At 45.9% G+C, this 16542-nt stretch overlaps 1 protein-coding gene across 3 annotated transcripts in view; it reads right to left on the bottom strand.

Moving 5' to 3' along the window:
* The window catches only part of ABTB1 (ankyrin repeat and BTB domain containing 1), a 29172-nt gene continuing 12630 nt past the window's right edge, over nucleotides 1-16542 (bottom strand). For all 3 annotated transcript variants that reach the window (XM_075158892.1, XM_075158893.1, XM_075158894.1), the window contains 5 exons: nucleotides 15290-15405; nucleotides 9785-9883; nucleotides 9013-9180; nucleotides 5817-6017; nucleotides 1-3402 (listed from right to left, as the gene is read on the bottom strand). In XM_075158892.1, coding sequence (XP_075014993.1) covers nucleotides 3196-3402; nucleotides 5817-6017; nucleotides 9013-9180; nucleotides 9785-9883; nucleotides 15290-15405 — 791 coding nt within the window. In that variant the 3' untranslated portion in view covers nucleotides 1-3195. The remainder of the gene's footprint in view (nucleotides 3403-5816; nucleotides 6018-9012; nucleotides 9181-9784; nucleotides 9884-15289; nucleotides 15406-16542) is intronic.

Here is a 16542-nt window from a genome sequence, read left to right as displayed (position 1 = left end):
AAAAATCAAAAGGTTTTTATTTTTTGATAAAATTATTTGCAGCAAGAATAAAGTGAATTCAAATCTAAGTTTTGACCTGGCTCATCTTAATTAGAGAGCTTGCCTGTATGCTGACCATCTGCTTTTGCATGCTTTTTGATAGCCCTATTTCGCCAAAAGGGATGGGGGGGGTTAAAGGATCCCAAGTAATTGGACAATCTGACAGGGCTCACAGATGTGACCACTAAGTGCACGCAGACAGATGAGGCGTTTGCTTGGCAGCCCGTGTGGAGCTGCGCTACCGCGGAACCAGATCAAAAGGCCACACTGACCTTTCCTCCCACGTGCACAACAGCAGCCTCACTTGCTGCACACTTAAGGATGCAGGAATGGAATTATTCCAGAGCAGCCATATGGAAAATGCTTCCCAGCAGCGCTGCCCCTCCTCTGCCTTCCTCCTGCTTTGCCCACTACCACTGTCCATTTTGCTTTAGCAGCTGAGGCATCTGCAGAGAAAAGCATTAGCACATTCCTCGGTAATCCTGTTTCTGCATCTCGTTCAGTACAAGCAGAAGGCAAAGGCCACATTCTGTTCTCTGGTGGCTCCATGCAAGCCTTGTGCAGGGCTGTCACAACTACTGCTGTGGAACACCGACTACTAAGATGTCAGATGCGGAATTTATGCAGGAGGAGCAGAGGGGATGTGATAAACTAAACATCCTGTTTATATGTTCAGTGTCATATTCAGCTATATATGGAGGAGAAACACAGGGGAACTGAACCAGCTGGGTTAAGCTGTTGGTTGTTTCTGTAGCAGGCTTTCATGAGCCTGACACTCCACTCAGCAAGAAAACAGTCAGTTCTGCTTTCACCCTTCTTTCTCCAAAATATACGGGACTTCACATTAAAGCTTTCCCAATAGCCCTTCCCCTCCTCGAGTCCACTGAGAACTTTATCAGTTCAAGTTGTGCTGGGCTCTTCAGTGGTCCTGTCAAAGCCACACCAAGCTTAGAGATGGACATGGAAGTACATTCCACAAATCACACAACAAACACACAGCTCCTCCCCATGTCACCATCCCAAACAGAAGCACACTCCTGCTGCTCCCTGCTTCCATACACACAGCACACACCCCTGCAGGGACACATCCTCTTCCCTCACCCTAATATGGCTGCAGAAACCACAAGAACTCCTTGCACTTCCTCACAAGCATTTTGAAACAGAAAAATTGAAGCACACCCTGCTTGAATAGCCCTGCAGCCACCATTCCCTGTCCCAAAGAGACTTGTTCTGCAAGAGAAACCAGTTCAAAACAGATGACAAAGCGCACAAGCATCCAGGGTCCAGTTAAGTCAATGCAAGTCATTCCTGCCCCACCAGCTCTGTCCCCAGCTTCTGTTAGTGCAACGCAATCCTGACATGTGATTTTGCCAAAGTCCAGCTTCTCCCAAGTACAGCGGCCAAACTCCAGTGCCCCCTCCTCACTGCAACCAAACCCAGCCTGCCTAGTGCAAGTGGTGCCCAAAGCCTGCCCGTGTACATGCGAACAGCTTCAACACATGCCAGATACAGGCAGATGCTCTGAGCAGGGGCAGTTCTCACACGGTGTGGGAGCATCAGTCTCTTACCTGGTGAGATTAGCAAAGAAGAGAAACCCATCCTCCCAGTACATCCTCACCTGAAGCAAGTCCCTGCCGAACGCTGGATCTCCAATCCCTTTCCTTATCCATGTGAAGCACCACTACCATTAAGAAACAACACCCTGAAGCTGCAGGGGATCCACGCCCAGTTCCCACCTCAAACACTAAAAGCACACCTGACAGGGATTATTTCAAGCTCTTGCCTCACAAAGTGACCAAAATGACAATATACGTTAGTAATGGCAGCCCACTGCCTGTGCAAGATTCTCTCTGTGCTTCACACAACGCCTCTTCTCCCTCCCAACGCACAGCACGGCAAAGTATGCCCAGCCTGTGCCTTGAAGACCCAAGATTCTCGTAACATGCCATTCTGGAGATGAACAGCTCTGAGGGCAGCCTATTTGGCAAGGCAAGCTTTATGCAGGGGTATTGCCTGCTGATTGGTGCCAAGGAGAAAGAACATCATTACCCTCATTAGGAATCTAGGGAGACAACACGAGATAACACGACCTACTGCAGAACACAGATTCAAAAACATTCATTAGTACAAACAGTGAATTTCCTGGAAAACAATGAAGCTACAAGGCTCAAGGCTAAGCAAAGCCAGAAGGTCGACAAGTGGGACAGCTGCCCTGTGAGAGACCCAAAAGGCCCCTTTTCCTTTTAAAAAAAGATTTCCAGTGACCCCTCTTCCCTGACCCACCAAGCAAGTCAGTTTTGCTCTACCACAATGGACAAAAAGAAAGGGAAAAGTGCTGTTTCCAAGAAGAAGGTGTTTCCTTCCCCTGTTAGGAAGAAAAGGGGTGCTCTCCCTTTTTTATGCATTAAAAGCTACTGCTTTCTAAGAATGGAAGGAGTCTGGTCTCTACTGTATTCCCAAAGATGTTTGTTCAGAAAGCAAAGCTTTTAAATTCTGAGCACTTCAAAGCAATGAAAAGCTAGGGAAGACCTGGAAATCACTTTGGGTTTCTTCATCTAAGAACTAGAATAGCAGGTGAAGACAGCGCCTTCCACATAGCCAAGTATTCCTGTGTCGCTGCTAGGGAAGCACTGCCCACCTTTGCCAATCTTACAGTGCTGACAGTGAAAGAAAGGCCACCTCCTTTCCAATAGTATACATATTTGGAGAGTTTAATCCAGTTTTCTTCCTCTGCTGGTGGCAATTCAACAAATATCCTGGCATGAACCAGTTTCAGAGGTGTGTTGTTGGGCAAGAGAACAGGATGGGTCCTAACACCAGGCAGCAGCAAGTCCCCCAGAACAGCTCCCTTACCACCCCCAAGAGCTTGCAGTCTCCTATCCGCGTTGTATTGTACAAAGCGGCAGCTACTCATTTGGGCTGAGCTTTGGGAGCTATTTCTGAAAGGAGAAACAAAAAACAAAATAAAACCAAACACAAACCAGACATGCAAATGTCCAGACATAAATAAATTAAAAAGAAACCATGCCTGAAAGTGGATGGGAAGGAGGACAAAGGAGGGGAAGAGAGACATTCAGGGACTCAGATGTTCTTGCACTCTGAGCCAACCCACGGGGGTCTACGCAGGCTGCATGTGACAGGCAGGGTTTGCACACATCAGCACTCAAGCCCTATACTGGCCAGGAGGTTTTCCAGAGCTTCAAGTTTCTGGTTGGCTTCCTCGATGGCACTGTAAGTCTGCACATTGCTGGTGATGTGGAAGCGGATGTCATCAACCAGAGGAATGGAGTCAGTCTCCTGCCGTTCCTCCACAGCCTCCGCATTCTCCTTCACAGCAGCCACAAACTCCTCCAACTCCACCAGCTGGACAGGGTGGAAAAGAGAACCATTAGGAAGACAAGAAGACAGGTAAAGGGATGTAAAGGGTTGGGATAATGGGCTCAGCCACTGTTGAGGGATCCCACAGAAGAAAAAGGGAATGCTAAGGGTACATGGAGACCCAAATCTTCCTGTCTCCTACAGACACCACTTGGAGGTCCTGCCACTCATCCTAAGGAGGCAGTAATACTCCCAAAAATAAATGTTCACAGCTCTAAGCAATCTGCACCTCAAACAGCTCACTGTAATACCCACTAACTAAGCATCCATAGTTCTGGTATTGGGGCACATGAATATACACAATATTCCCTCCAGAAAGGCTCCTCAGCAGGAGCCAAGAGATGCTGCCAGACTCTTTTGGGAAATGTCTTGCAACAGGCAAGAAAGCGGGTGCTTGTGCCCAGTTCAGAACCAGGAGCCACAGATCATAGAATCATACAGGTTGGAAAAGACCTCTAAGATCATCGAGTCCAACCGTCAACCCAACACACCATGCCCACTAAACCATGTCCCTAAGGGCCTCATCTACACGTCTTTTAAATACCTCCAGAGATGGTGACTCCACCACTTCCCTGGGCAGCCTGTTCCAAGGCCTGACCACTCTTTCAGTAAAGAAGTTTCTCCTAATGTCCAATCTAAACCTCCCTTGGTGCAACTTGAGGCCATTTCCTCTTGTCCTATCACTTGTTACTTGGCAGAAGAGACCAACCCCCACCTCACTACAACCTCCTTTCAGGTAGTTGTAGAGTGCGATGAGGTCTCCCCTCAGCCTCCTCTTCTCCAGGCTAAACAACCCCAGTTCCCTCAGCCGCTCCTCATAAGACTTGTGCTCCAGGCCCTTCACCAGCTTCGTTGCCCTCCTCTGGACATGCTCCAGCACCTCCATGTCCTTCTTGTAGTGAGGGGCCCAAAACTGAACACAGTATTCGAGGTGCGGCCTCACCAGTGCCGAGTACAGGGGCACGATCACCTCCCTACTCCTGCTGGCCACACTATTCCTAATAGATAGATGACTCTATCGCCACCATGGCTCTCAGCCCCACCACCGACAGCCGACCAGCAGATCACAGCAAGGCAGCTGCTTCGTTCTGCACGCAACCTGACAGAATCAGGTCACTTATGAATGATTTTGCATCAAGTTCCCCAGGAACATGTGGTGTGCTGAAGGGTGAGAGGCAGCTTCCGTCTGTCTACACTACCGAACTGTGCCTGGGCACGGCAGGTTGCTAGGCCCTGCTCTATGCTACACGCACTGCCAAAATCTCTCCCTGTTGCCATCATCAGTGCATCTCTACAAGATGCTGGCAGCTGCTGACGTTTGAACAGCTGGGGTGGCTCCATTTGTGCCAACACCCTTAGGAAGGCACATTGCCAATGCTGGGTCCGAGGACTCCCACTCAGGCTAGAGAAGGGGAATGCAAGGGGAACACACAAGCAAAGCCCTACCTTGCCTGATTACTACTTGGTATATTCATTCAGCTTTCAAACCAAATCCCTTTTTCAGAAGCCAGAATCTGGGTGCATGCTGATGTGTTCAGTCTATACACTGAACAAAATGACAGCCCCAGAATAATTTCCTTCACGGTTTTCACATGCCAAAAAGAATTTCACACCTTTCAAGCTGCAGGTGAAAATGTTACATTCCCACGTGAACTGTACAAGCCGTTTATAAAGATCTGTCTCAGGGTAAGAACGCCCCATAGATTCTAGTTTAGCCTTCCATATAGCAACTTTCTCCATGAGTCCTGAAACTTCAAGCTATAACCACTCAGGATTACACTTAAATGGAGGCCCATAAAGAAAACTTCAGTGTTAGATTCATTACTTCTGGCTGTTCAACGGCCAAACTTCCCCTGTGGAAACCCCTACTGTTAAATTTGTCATCCTAGAGGAAAGTAGAGATCACACTGATTACTCCTTTCTATAGCATTATGCCAGGAAAAACACCCTCCAGCAAACGCTGAAAAACATTTCCTGCACAGAGCTCCCACACACACCCCACTGGGTTTTCCAGGCTGCAGCTGGTGTATTCAAGCAACACCGTTGTTGCTCTGGGCATGGTGGCTGAAAACTCGGTGTAAGTCACCTGCCCATGGCACTTGCAGAACTTTTTGGTCAGGTTTTTCACCCCAGAGTCCACAGGGATGTGCTAGACAGCCACCGGCATCTGGCTTACTGCAGCAACATCAGGTACTGCCACGCTCCTCATCCTCTGACCTAACTCAACATGTGCTATGCTACTTAACCGCTGCTCATTTTCAGGAAGCACATTAAACCAGAGAGGGCAACCATTTATTACAGACCAAAGCGCAGCCATTAGATCTGTTGTATCTATGGCTCACTGTGCAGTTAGATTTACGGGCACATGTGGTAAGTGCAGTGGGAAGTGTTTCTGCTACCTTCTCGATGATCTTTGCCATGTACTCCGTGCACTGGTCCTCTAGCCGGGTCAGCTGGAACAGCTTTGCAATCCTCCAGATGCTGACAATGTTGTCCTCATCAAGGATCTGAGCCAAGGTCCTGCCACAAAGGCGCTTGAGCCCAGGCAGCAGGTACATGTCTGCCACGCACAGCACGTCGTAGGCGTTTTCTGGGGACAGCTGGCAATAGAAAGAGGGGAATTACTCTCCAGTTCTATCCACTTCACTTGTCTCTGGCTAACTGCTTTCTTCTCTTGTGTCTTAGCAGAGATTCCCTAAAGTGTTGTTTGGTCCATTACTGGACAAGTGTTAACAGCACTATGGAGAGACAGGAGCTCAGTCTTTCAGGGCTAGGTCTTCCACTCAGTTACCACAGAGGAGTTTAAAATGCTGCAGAGGCAGCTTGCTCAGCACAAAGCAAGTGTGCCATGTTGCAGCTAACCTCTCTAGCTAAGCACAAAGCAATGCTGAAACACTGAAGTGCAGCCGAAAGCTGCCTGATAAGAAATGTTCAATGTGGCAGTGGAATGAGGTAGCTTTTACCCTTCAAAGAGACAAACGGAACAGGCTGGCAGAATAGAGCACCTTGTCCCCACTAGGACTTTTCCTCCCATTTTATACTGCTGGACTTTCATTTTGTGAAAAATGTGCAAAATTCTCTTAAGTTCCTTCCTCAAACTGGCTCTGCTAACTCAGCCAGCACAACTTCCCTGGCACAGGGATACATCCAAGGACAGAAAATTGCACCCCAAATAAACTATAGGTGAGGCCAACTAAGTAAGGAGCAGACTCTGCACATCAAATACTACTGGAGCTTTAACAGGCATTCAAACTGAACTAAATTCATGCACCAGATGCTCAAGCTTACACTGTTCTGAATGGCCTTTAACATTTTCAGACTCTTGAGCTAGAGACCTACACTCCCATTTCCCTCTTGGGTACTTTTGGTCTTTGCTAGTGATTTGAGGATAAAAAAAATGCTGTAGATAATGCTGTAGACACCACCTCCAGCTTCACTCAGTCTCTTCCCCCTGGCTGGGCAAATCCTATTTTAGTCAGCCATCTGCGTCACTAACCTGGAACTAGAGCCTCTCTCTGCACAGTTCTGTTCCTGCTAATGTGAAGTGCAAAGAGTGCAGTTACCCACATCCATTTTAACAGCAAATCTGCAGGATGCAGCATACCCTGGCTGTGGAGGAGGCGAGATTATTTGCATCTGGAGTCCAAGCCACACTGGTCTAGATTGAGGAATGGTAACTCTGGTGCAGCGTGGTCCTCTGCCCTGATAACTGGTCAGCAGCAAAAACACTGCTGTCCACACCTACACGTGTGGTTGCTCACTCTGACAACTGCGAAAGGCTGGTTATTTCTTCCCCTACAGCTGTCCACATCGGTGTTTGGAGAGACTACTCACAGCAAATGCCTCAGCAGCATAACACCCTGCAGCAGCTGTGCAGAAGGATGCAAGATGTATGAGAGGCATGCCATGAGTGCTGTAGTGCCACACTGATGTAACAAAACTCTCGGGATTATTAATCACGTGCTGCTTTGTCCTTTCATAAGCTCCAGGAACCTCACAAGTTGGAGGCGTCTGAGTCAGTACTATTGATGGCAGCAGCTCCCAACTGCTTGATCAAGGACAAACCTGGCAAACATTCCTCCAAAAGCTCCCCTCGAGCCCACACAAGTATTCTGATCAGCAACTTCTCTTTCTGCCCCGAACCGTTTGTGTCCTCTGCACACACTCTTCCCTCCAACTGCAAGTATCGTCACTACTACATGGCAGAGCGCCACATAAATCCTTTGGAAAAAGAAATGTGGAATTGGGAGTGCTGAAACTTGGCTGGAGAAACCCAGGGAAGGGAGAACATTCCACATATAAGTGTGGAACTTGTGCTATATTCCTGTTTTCCTGACCATTTTTCCTGTTAGTTTTTCATGACAGAAGAACTCCCAGCAGAAGCTCATATCTTGGCTGCTCAGTTGAAATCCAAGCTTCTGTGACGCACCATTTTGCATAGAAAACTTATGAGCAAGACCCTTTCAACTCCTACATGTTGTTGTTGGTCTGTCCTCCTGCTCCAAGTCCAGACACCCCTTGGAAAGGAATGGCTGCTTGGGAAACATCCTTCCTGTGAGCCACCACGAGGAGGGCAGGCAGACTGGAGAGGTGCAAGGGAACAGGGTCACACTGCAGTGCACTCACAAGGTCAGGATGGTCTTCACAACCTCAACATGCTTCTTTCTCTCTCTGCCTGCCCTTTCAGCACATGGCTGAGGGAAGAGTGCAGTTAAGTGAAGCATCTACGTTCCAGCATACCAATGGCAATCCTGCCCTTGCTGGCTGCTAAATACATCTCTCCCTACCGCACATTCCCTGCTGCTACCCAGAGGTGAACACATCAGCAGAAACAAGGTCACAGCTGCGTGCACTTTCTGCATGTGGCACCTAACCCACAGCACAAATACTGCACCGGGGAAGTGATGCTGGCAGGTGCAGCAGCATCTCTGATCACTGCCCTAATGTCAGAATGTGTTCTGACATCTTGTAGCTAGACCTGCTGAAAGCATTTGCCACAAAACCAAAGCAGGAAGCTGTTTAAAGCTGAGATTTGCTGCATCTTCCACTGGGCTGAAAACTAGGTGAGTTAGGGCCATATTGTTACTGCTTGCGATACTGAGCACAGCAAGGCGTTGGTCTCCCAGTGGAACCTTTGCCCACCCCAGCAATAAATAACGGTGGAAATAACGACTTGCTACAAATGGAAAAGTGGACTATGATGCCAAGAATAAATAAGTCGAATCTTTCAACCTTTCCACATCTCCAAATGTGTTCAATCTGCCATCTACTGGCAGCTGCTCACCTTATCCTTCCACAGAGCCCAAGAAAGAAATCTGCAACACCCTGCATTTATCATGCCAATGTGCAACCTAATTTTTGTTATGGGGTGAAAGACTAGGGATTTAATTCCTGAATGTCATGATATAAATTAGATCCCTGCCGGGCTAACAGCAAGTCCCACTATGTAGGTTCTTGAGACAGAAGTGAGGTAGCAGAGTAGGACAGTGGAATTTCAGAAACCACACACACCCCTCCAGATGCTGTAGAAAACACTGCTGTGAACACCTCCAGAATTAACCAGCACAGGAGGAAAGGCTCCACGGCTGGCCTCACCTCTGTATCATCACTGTAGATGTAGTAGAGGACTCGGATGAAGATGTCTTCTGAGATGTTGTGGAGAGTCACCACAGGGATGCTGGGCTGTGTCTGCAGCTCCTCACTCTCACTGAAATGGTCTTCAAGAAGGGCTTTGAAATAATCACTGCGACCACAGAAAAATGCCTGGAGAGGGAAGAAAGGCCAAAACACTAGCATCTTTCTCATTGCACCAAGTCAAACAGCACTACTAACCAGCTGTCAGAGCAGCTCAAAGATATTTTGGAAGTTCAGACTCTGTAACTCTGATTCTCCCTACATTTTGAAGCTGCATCTCCAACATTTTTCCATACCTTATTTCTATCCATGCCTACTCTCACAACCAAAAAAACAATTTGTAAACTTAAGAGATTCAAAAGTAGCATGGCATTAGGGCAGGAGTGTGAGTTGAGGTTGCATCTCAAAATCCATTCTTACTGCTGTTTACTTGCAGATCAAACATTCCCCTCTCCAGACACTGAACTCACAAGCTGGCAGTAGGAGATTTTACAGCTGTGAATTGTAGCTGAATCCATAAATTTATCTCCTCACCTCTGCAAGAAAGGTGGGGTTTGCTGTTTTGTTAAATGCTTTAAATATAGTTTCCAGCTGCAATAAGGCTTTTGGTTTTCCAGCCGATGAGGCAATGCTGCTTCTGCAGAGTGTATCCAGCACTGGATGAGTGGGGGAGACAGGTAGACCAGACTCATGGCAAAAAGGGAGGAGAATGAAGTATAGCACAAGCACATACCTTATGGCACAAAAAGTTGTAATCTGCCACACGGAAACACACGTCGGGACAACTGTTAAAGTTGTCAGTGCTGTCAAACGGCAACTCCCCAAAACCAACCTAGGAAGAGAAACCAGAAAACCCTGCCTTTAGCATTCCTGCTTTAAACACGCTCAGGGTCCCAAGTTTGGCCTTCTTGGTCTTCCCAGAAGCAACAATCCAGCTGTTCCCTCACCACAATGCAGAGCACCAGAGATGCTCTGAGCACAGATTTCAATGTGAGGAACTGGAGTCCTTGCACTCCTGATAAAGATATTATTGGTACAAGTTACAGCTGTCTCCCTTATCCATGGAAACTCCCTGACCCTCCATACACCTCTGGAAAGCATTTCTGTGCCACCTAACAAGGCAGATAACCAAGTGGAGGTGAAGTTTACTTCATGCAGTGGGTATCATAAGCATGCTAGAGCTTAGGACTAGCCCTTTACTGTGTAGATGTACAGGTAGATGTAGTAATGTATAGATTACATAGATGTATACACCAGTTTGAAATGGCTTGGCTACAATTACTGCGTTACTTGAATAATCCAACATTTCTAAAGCACATTTTAAATTTCTCATTTGATTTACAGCCAAAGATAGCGTTGTTGCAGTATTAATACTCTAGTGAATTATTTTAACACCAACACACCTCCTCCCAGTCCCACATGCCAACAAAGACAGCACACACACAAAAAAAAAATCTGTTGGCCTTATGTTATTTTAAAGTGACACTTCCAAATATTTTCACTTTCACCTTATCCTACATACAGGGTAATTCAATTGTAGGAAAAAAGTTTATATTCACAGTCATGTAACCAAGACAATTAATCTCTAGAAACAAAAGTTTCCCCCGGTTCTTGCTTTCCAAACACATGGCCGTGAGCTGCCTGGGCCGAGGAGTTTATTACTGCTGTCTCTCATCCAGGAAAGTTACATCCCAAGTTTGCACCTGGGAAAACCCTGGGCTGACCGTGAAGATCAGTCTCGCAACTGCAGACTACCTAAGCACCATTTCCAACATGCCTGCCCCTCCACCCTAACTGAAAGCGACTGACTTTCAGCTTTACTGAGGGGCCAGATGACTCCTCCCTCCCAAACTAAACAAAGACGCAGCCTGCAGTACCCTGGGTTGGTGCTCAGCCAAGCTCGGTTCGCATGCGGTGGGGCTTCTCTCACAAAACAGGTTCTAGGATGTGACAAGGCACCAAGCTGGCAAAAGCTCACACCACCACTGAACATGGCAATCTGGACCCATTTGCCAGGCTCTTTGTCTGCCCACAGCAACATTTGGCAGCTTCTGGTTCCTAATCACAGGAGAGTAAACCCAGAGACATTCGAATTGTGCGCATGGCTGTCACAGTAGCACCTCTCCCCTGTGAGTCCCTCCCCATCGGAGAACTCCTCTCCCAGAGGAGATGCAGCAATGCAAGGAACACTCCCACCTGATCTACTACCTGCTTTTTATACAGCTGTAACACAACGAGCACCTCCAGCATCAAAGATGAGATCAAACTGTCCCAGTTGTCGATTCCCCAGGCTTCTACTTTGCTGTTATCTGTGCCTCATGTTTCAAGGCAATGAACAAACGGTGGTCTGGGATCTGCAGCCACACTCTCTGTGGCATCCCATTACAAACGCTAGTAGTCATGACCCAACTGCCCACTCAGTTTCCCCACCCTATGGCCCACAGCTTTCATGTCCTCTCCTAGAAATTCTGACATGACTTTCAAGGCTACAACTTTGCAGGCACGTTACAGGTAAAACAAACCTAGAAACAGGCTTTGATAAGATGCCATTCTTTGTAGCACAAGAATCTTAATTGAGACAAACTCCACATCTCCTATATGCATCCCTTCTTTGCTCCCCTTTCATTGTCAAAATGTAAATCTTTAAAAGGAATTCATCCCTCTGGAATGGACATGGGAGTTTTATTTGTCTCAGAATTTGTCTCCTGAATTACAAACTCCTCCGGGCTCAATTTGCTGCTTCTAGTCTTGCCTGGTCCCCGCTCTGACACTCAGGTTTACAAGGTCATTTCCAATTCCTACTACAAAAGCAGGTTCATGTCTTTGTCTCCTATTCAGCATGAAGTGGCTTTGCAGAATTTTCCCTTTTCCTCCCCTTTTAAGTCTCTACTACTTCTACTCTCCTCCCTTGTCACGCTTGAAGAATTTCATCTTCCTTTCAGAAAACTGGCTTATTCCTCCCACCCCCCCATTCAGGCAACCTCCTTAGCAGACCCCTGTGCAGACACAGCACAGCTGCCAAAGTTAAGTATGTTGCCCAGGAAGCACAAAACAGTCTAGCCTACGAGGTGCAAACACATTCACAATAACTCATTCACCATACAGAAACATTCTCAACACCTCTATAGCATAAGACTGCTCGAACATTCACAGGATCTTCCAGACGTCACATGTGGAGGACCACGTCTTTGCTGCTACGAATTTGCTACTAGCACTTAAATAGAAATGTTGCTGGAGGCAAAAACATACAAAACAAATCAGTGGCAGCAATTTGTACCTTGGCCAGATTATCTCAGCAAGAAAATTGTAAATAAATTGCAACACAAAATACAGGGGTTAGTGATCCAAGAGAAGATTATCAGCCCATAACCTGATGCAAGTGGATTGGATTAAAAAAAAAAAACAAACCACAATTGGAAGCATGTTGTAAATAGTTCAGTTAATCTGCTTCTGCCAAATGGGCAAAGCAAAGCACAGGAATAACCGCCACGGACAACCACACTACACAGGTGCGGAGACAGACAAGAAGGAACCCACCTACTTGTTTCCAATTGTTCTTTCTACACATTACAAGATTTAGCTTTATCCCAAAAGTGACAAATGGTCACATTTTTTTGCAGCCGCACCAAATGTCAATACAGATGGAGAGAACAGTATTTATTTCATGGCAAACTCTGATCCTTTTAAGTCTGATTTCATCTTGGCTTGGAAAATAAGATTTCGGTTAAAAGGTAATGAAAAACCAGCTACAAGGAAGTGATGTGCCTACAGTCTCATATACTGGAAGCCCTGGAGTCCCTAACTCAGAGGTCACCTGGCAGACATGAGATGAAGAGCTAGGCCAACAGACAGTTGAAAGCCACATGGTTTTTGACAGTTGCCTGGCTTTTGATGGTATTTTACTTAAATCTGTCACTGCTAAATTTTATTGCAACAAACCAAAGAAGCAGCTGTTGTGGTCAGAAAAATTCCGGCCGTTACTAGTTTAAAACAAAATAGAAACAACAACCACACTTCTAAAAACTGAAAGAGAAAAGGCTTTCAAATATAAACAGGAATGAGAAACAAGATACCAAGATTATAAATATGTTTAAGAGTTCAAAGAATAGATAGTTCTCACTCTAAAAACTAATAATGAACTATGATTGGATATCAAATGCTAATTATTGTTTCAGTCATATAACATATTACTAAACTATGAAATTGGGATGCATAGTTTTCTGCATCATTCAAGCATCAAAGACATTACATGCAAATTATTTGTTTATAGTGAAACAGAAGTTGTATACATCCCCATTTCATGTAATATGGCATTACATGACATGCAGCAGCTCAGAATGTCTCTGGCCAAATTCTGGAAATGCTGGCTTTTATCCAGAAGCCAAATACCTATTTTGTTCTGCATAGACTGGAAAAAATGTATGTTTCTCTCGAGAACACGGATATTCGTACGTGACTATTCAGTTGTCCCTGACATTTTAGGTTACATATTTTGTATACTATTCCTTGTATGGCATCAAACCCTGTGAGAAAGAGGATGTGCGATTCCTCTGTCCCAGAACAAAGATGCCCAATTCACAGAATTTAACAATTTGCAAACATTAGGGTGAGATATAAATGGCAATAGGATAAAAAGCTTTGAGAAAAATGGGAATCTTTTAGAATTTATCAGGCTTAAACAAAGCACCCACGTTTGTGCATGGCATACAAATTCTCCAGTGAACCAGCGTGTGCCCGTGCCCTCTTCACTTCTACCGCCATAACAAGTCTAATGCTGCTGTAACTGCCTTCATTCTGATCTATGAATATAGCAAGAAAACCACAGCTCACAGAGGCATTCACAGTGCTGTCAGATGATTGTATTATTCCAAGTTTCATATTTTCCTTCCGGCTCCTATTCTGCACAAAAGAATTAAAAGGGAATTGTTTCTAACCCTTGAGAAGAAAAGCTTAACCCGACAGGAGTGTGCTGTCAAGGTCTGGGAACAAGCAACCAAACAGAAAGCATTCTTTTTATTTGTGAAGTGACTTAAAATTTATGTAAATCTCCCTGTTTTGGGGCCCACGATCCTTTTTTTAATTCTTGGGGAGGTAAATCTGAGGCTTACTTATAGTATTACCTCCCTTTAAAGCCTGCAAACATACAGAAAAGCATATTGAAAGCCACAAATAAATGCACAGTTAATTGAGGGAGGCAGATTACGTAGGAAAGATTTCTGCATTGGTAGATGGAAACTTGATGGAGAAAAACTCCCTCTATTAAGTGCTCAGTACTCAGAGGAATATGTCTGCCAAAAGCCAGCACAAAACATGCTGGCTTATTACAGGTAAGAAACCTTACCCATGCACACACACACACGCTCTCTGCACCAGGCTGGTCTATTCGGCAGGGGACAAAAAGAAAAAGAAGGCAATAAACTTTGCTACATCACTCAGTCATACAACCTCTGGGGACAGCAGCCACCTAAAATGAGTTCATGTTATTCAATTCAGTGGTTGGTATGAGAGAGGAAAAAAAGGACAGACATAAGAGCAGAGTGAATCTGCTGATATTACAGAAAACAACAGATGCAGGGAGAATGAAGACCACTAATATTTATCCTGTTCTCCTGCAACTGGGAGCGAAGATCCACATATATGAGCCTAACTAATAATACCGATGGTATTTTAGCACAGTGATCATCAACCTATTTCTAGGGGTCAACAAGACGTAGTTATGAAATGCAAATCTATTACCAATCAATTCGGTTAAATTCGGTTCAGAGGGACTCACATTTCTGCTGGAAATATTTTCAGGGTTTGAAAGCACCTCTCCACTGCAGGGTGTCAGTTCCTAGCAAGCAAGCCCAGCAAGCCGTCTTCCACCTATATGTCTCTTTAGGTACCAATGACCGCTGATAAAACATTTCTGATACTCCAGAAGGATGGCAAAGAGAAGGAAAAAGAACTGGGGGCCAACTCTTGTCCCATTGTTGTCAATGGGGAAATCCCCACCAACTGCATGGCAAGGGTTTTGTTCACAGAGATCCCTGCTGGGGGAAAAAATCCAAGGGAAAGGACCAGCACTAACACCCTCATTAAACAATTTTACAGCATTTCCAAGCAATAAAAGGCTTTCAGCATTTGGAGCGCCAGCAAACAAGTAAGCACTAAACTCAAATGGAGAAAATGCAACTGAACACATGTGAACACATATCACAGCCCCATAGAGACCAGTAGTAGTATAAATGCTCCCTACCCGCAGTTCAGCTGGCAGGGCGCAGTCTGCTAGGAGAGCCAGATCTTCCTGCAGCCGGCAATTACCTGTGGGCTCAATCGTCAGCACTTTCACACAGGTCCCTGGCTTGGAAGAAACTGGAAGAAGCAAAAAAACAAAAGAGCAGAGATGCCTAAATTCCTCTACAAAGATTCCCTCCCATTAAGAGAAAAGACAGACACTCCAGGAAAAATCAGTATTATTGCTGTTTAGCTTTTACTGCAAAACACACGTGATTCCTCTATGTAAAAATGCATACAGCACCCCTCAGTACAGCTGGGGAGCAGGGCTGGAAGGGGATGCACGTATTGTTGTCCCTCCTCAAACCTCCACTTAATTCCTCGTGCTGGAATATCAACCATGGCAAACACAAAGTTGCCACAGGCATATTTCAAGCCCAGCTTGCTCTCTGCAATCCTTGTCATCAATTATAGTCGAGGACCATTGATCAGGCTGCCCCTGATCCCTGTAGGAGCCGCTCATACAATGCCTTCCCCAGCCGACCACCCCGACCACTGACAGTGTCACCTAAGGTGAAGCCTATGCCAGGGAATATTCAGTTAAAACAAAGCTGCTTCCATGCCTCTCTGCTCAGCCCTGCGCTCTCATGGGTCCCATTTCAGCTGTGCCATCCTAACTTCACTCCAGGGGACAATGGGTTTTATTCTTGTTTAGGTAATAAGTTCTGTGCACCTGAGTCCAGCCTCTACTCTCTACCTGTAGATCTGCAAAGCACAAAGACCCCCAAACACCTGGACTCCTGAGTGTGCCTGTGTTGTTTGCAAACCTTAAATAAGCATTGCTACCACCACCAAAGAGATCAAATAAACCATACAAAGATGGCAACTTCTTTTGCCTTTTTCAGACCTAGCACATCTTCCTGTCTTGCCCTACCAGCCTACACAATTAAACAGCCTGATATGGGGAAGCAAAATACACGATCATACTTTTGTGGTCTTCCTATGACCAAAGTTGCTGTGGAGCTCATTGAAGCCAAGCCCCCTAACTTCAAACGAGTGGCACCCCAAAGTACGCCCAGCTATTGTGTTACAATACCGCTGCCATCGCAGCCTTTCCTCTTTCTGGCCACCTCCCTCCCGCAGTTCACAGGTTTGTTTTCAGCTCAGCATGCTTTGGGGTGAGGACTGGAGCATGTAAGACATTCAAGAGTCCCTGACATCTAGGGAAGCATGTGAAAACACACGGAGCACCACTGGAAAATGCAAAGTTGTGGT

This window comes from Calonectris borealis, chromosome 10, assembly GCF_964195595.1.
Source record: "Calonectris borealis chromosome 10, bCalBor7.hap1.2, whole genome shotgun sequence".
NCBI lineage: Eukaryota > Metazoa > Chordata > Aves > Procellariiformes > Procellariidae > Calonectris > Calonectris borealis.
Note: the sequence above shows the minus strand (reverse complement) of the source record. Positions and strands in the feature narration are given on the sequence as shown.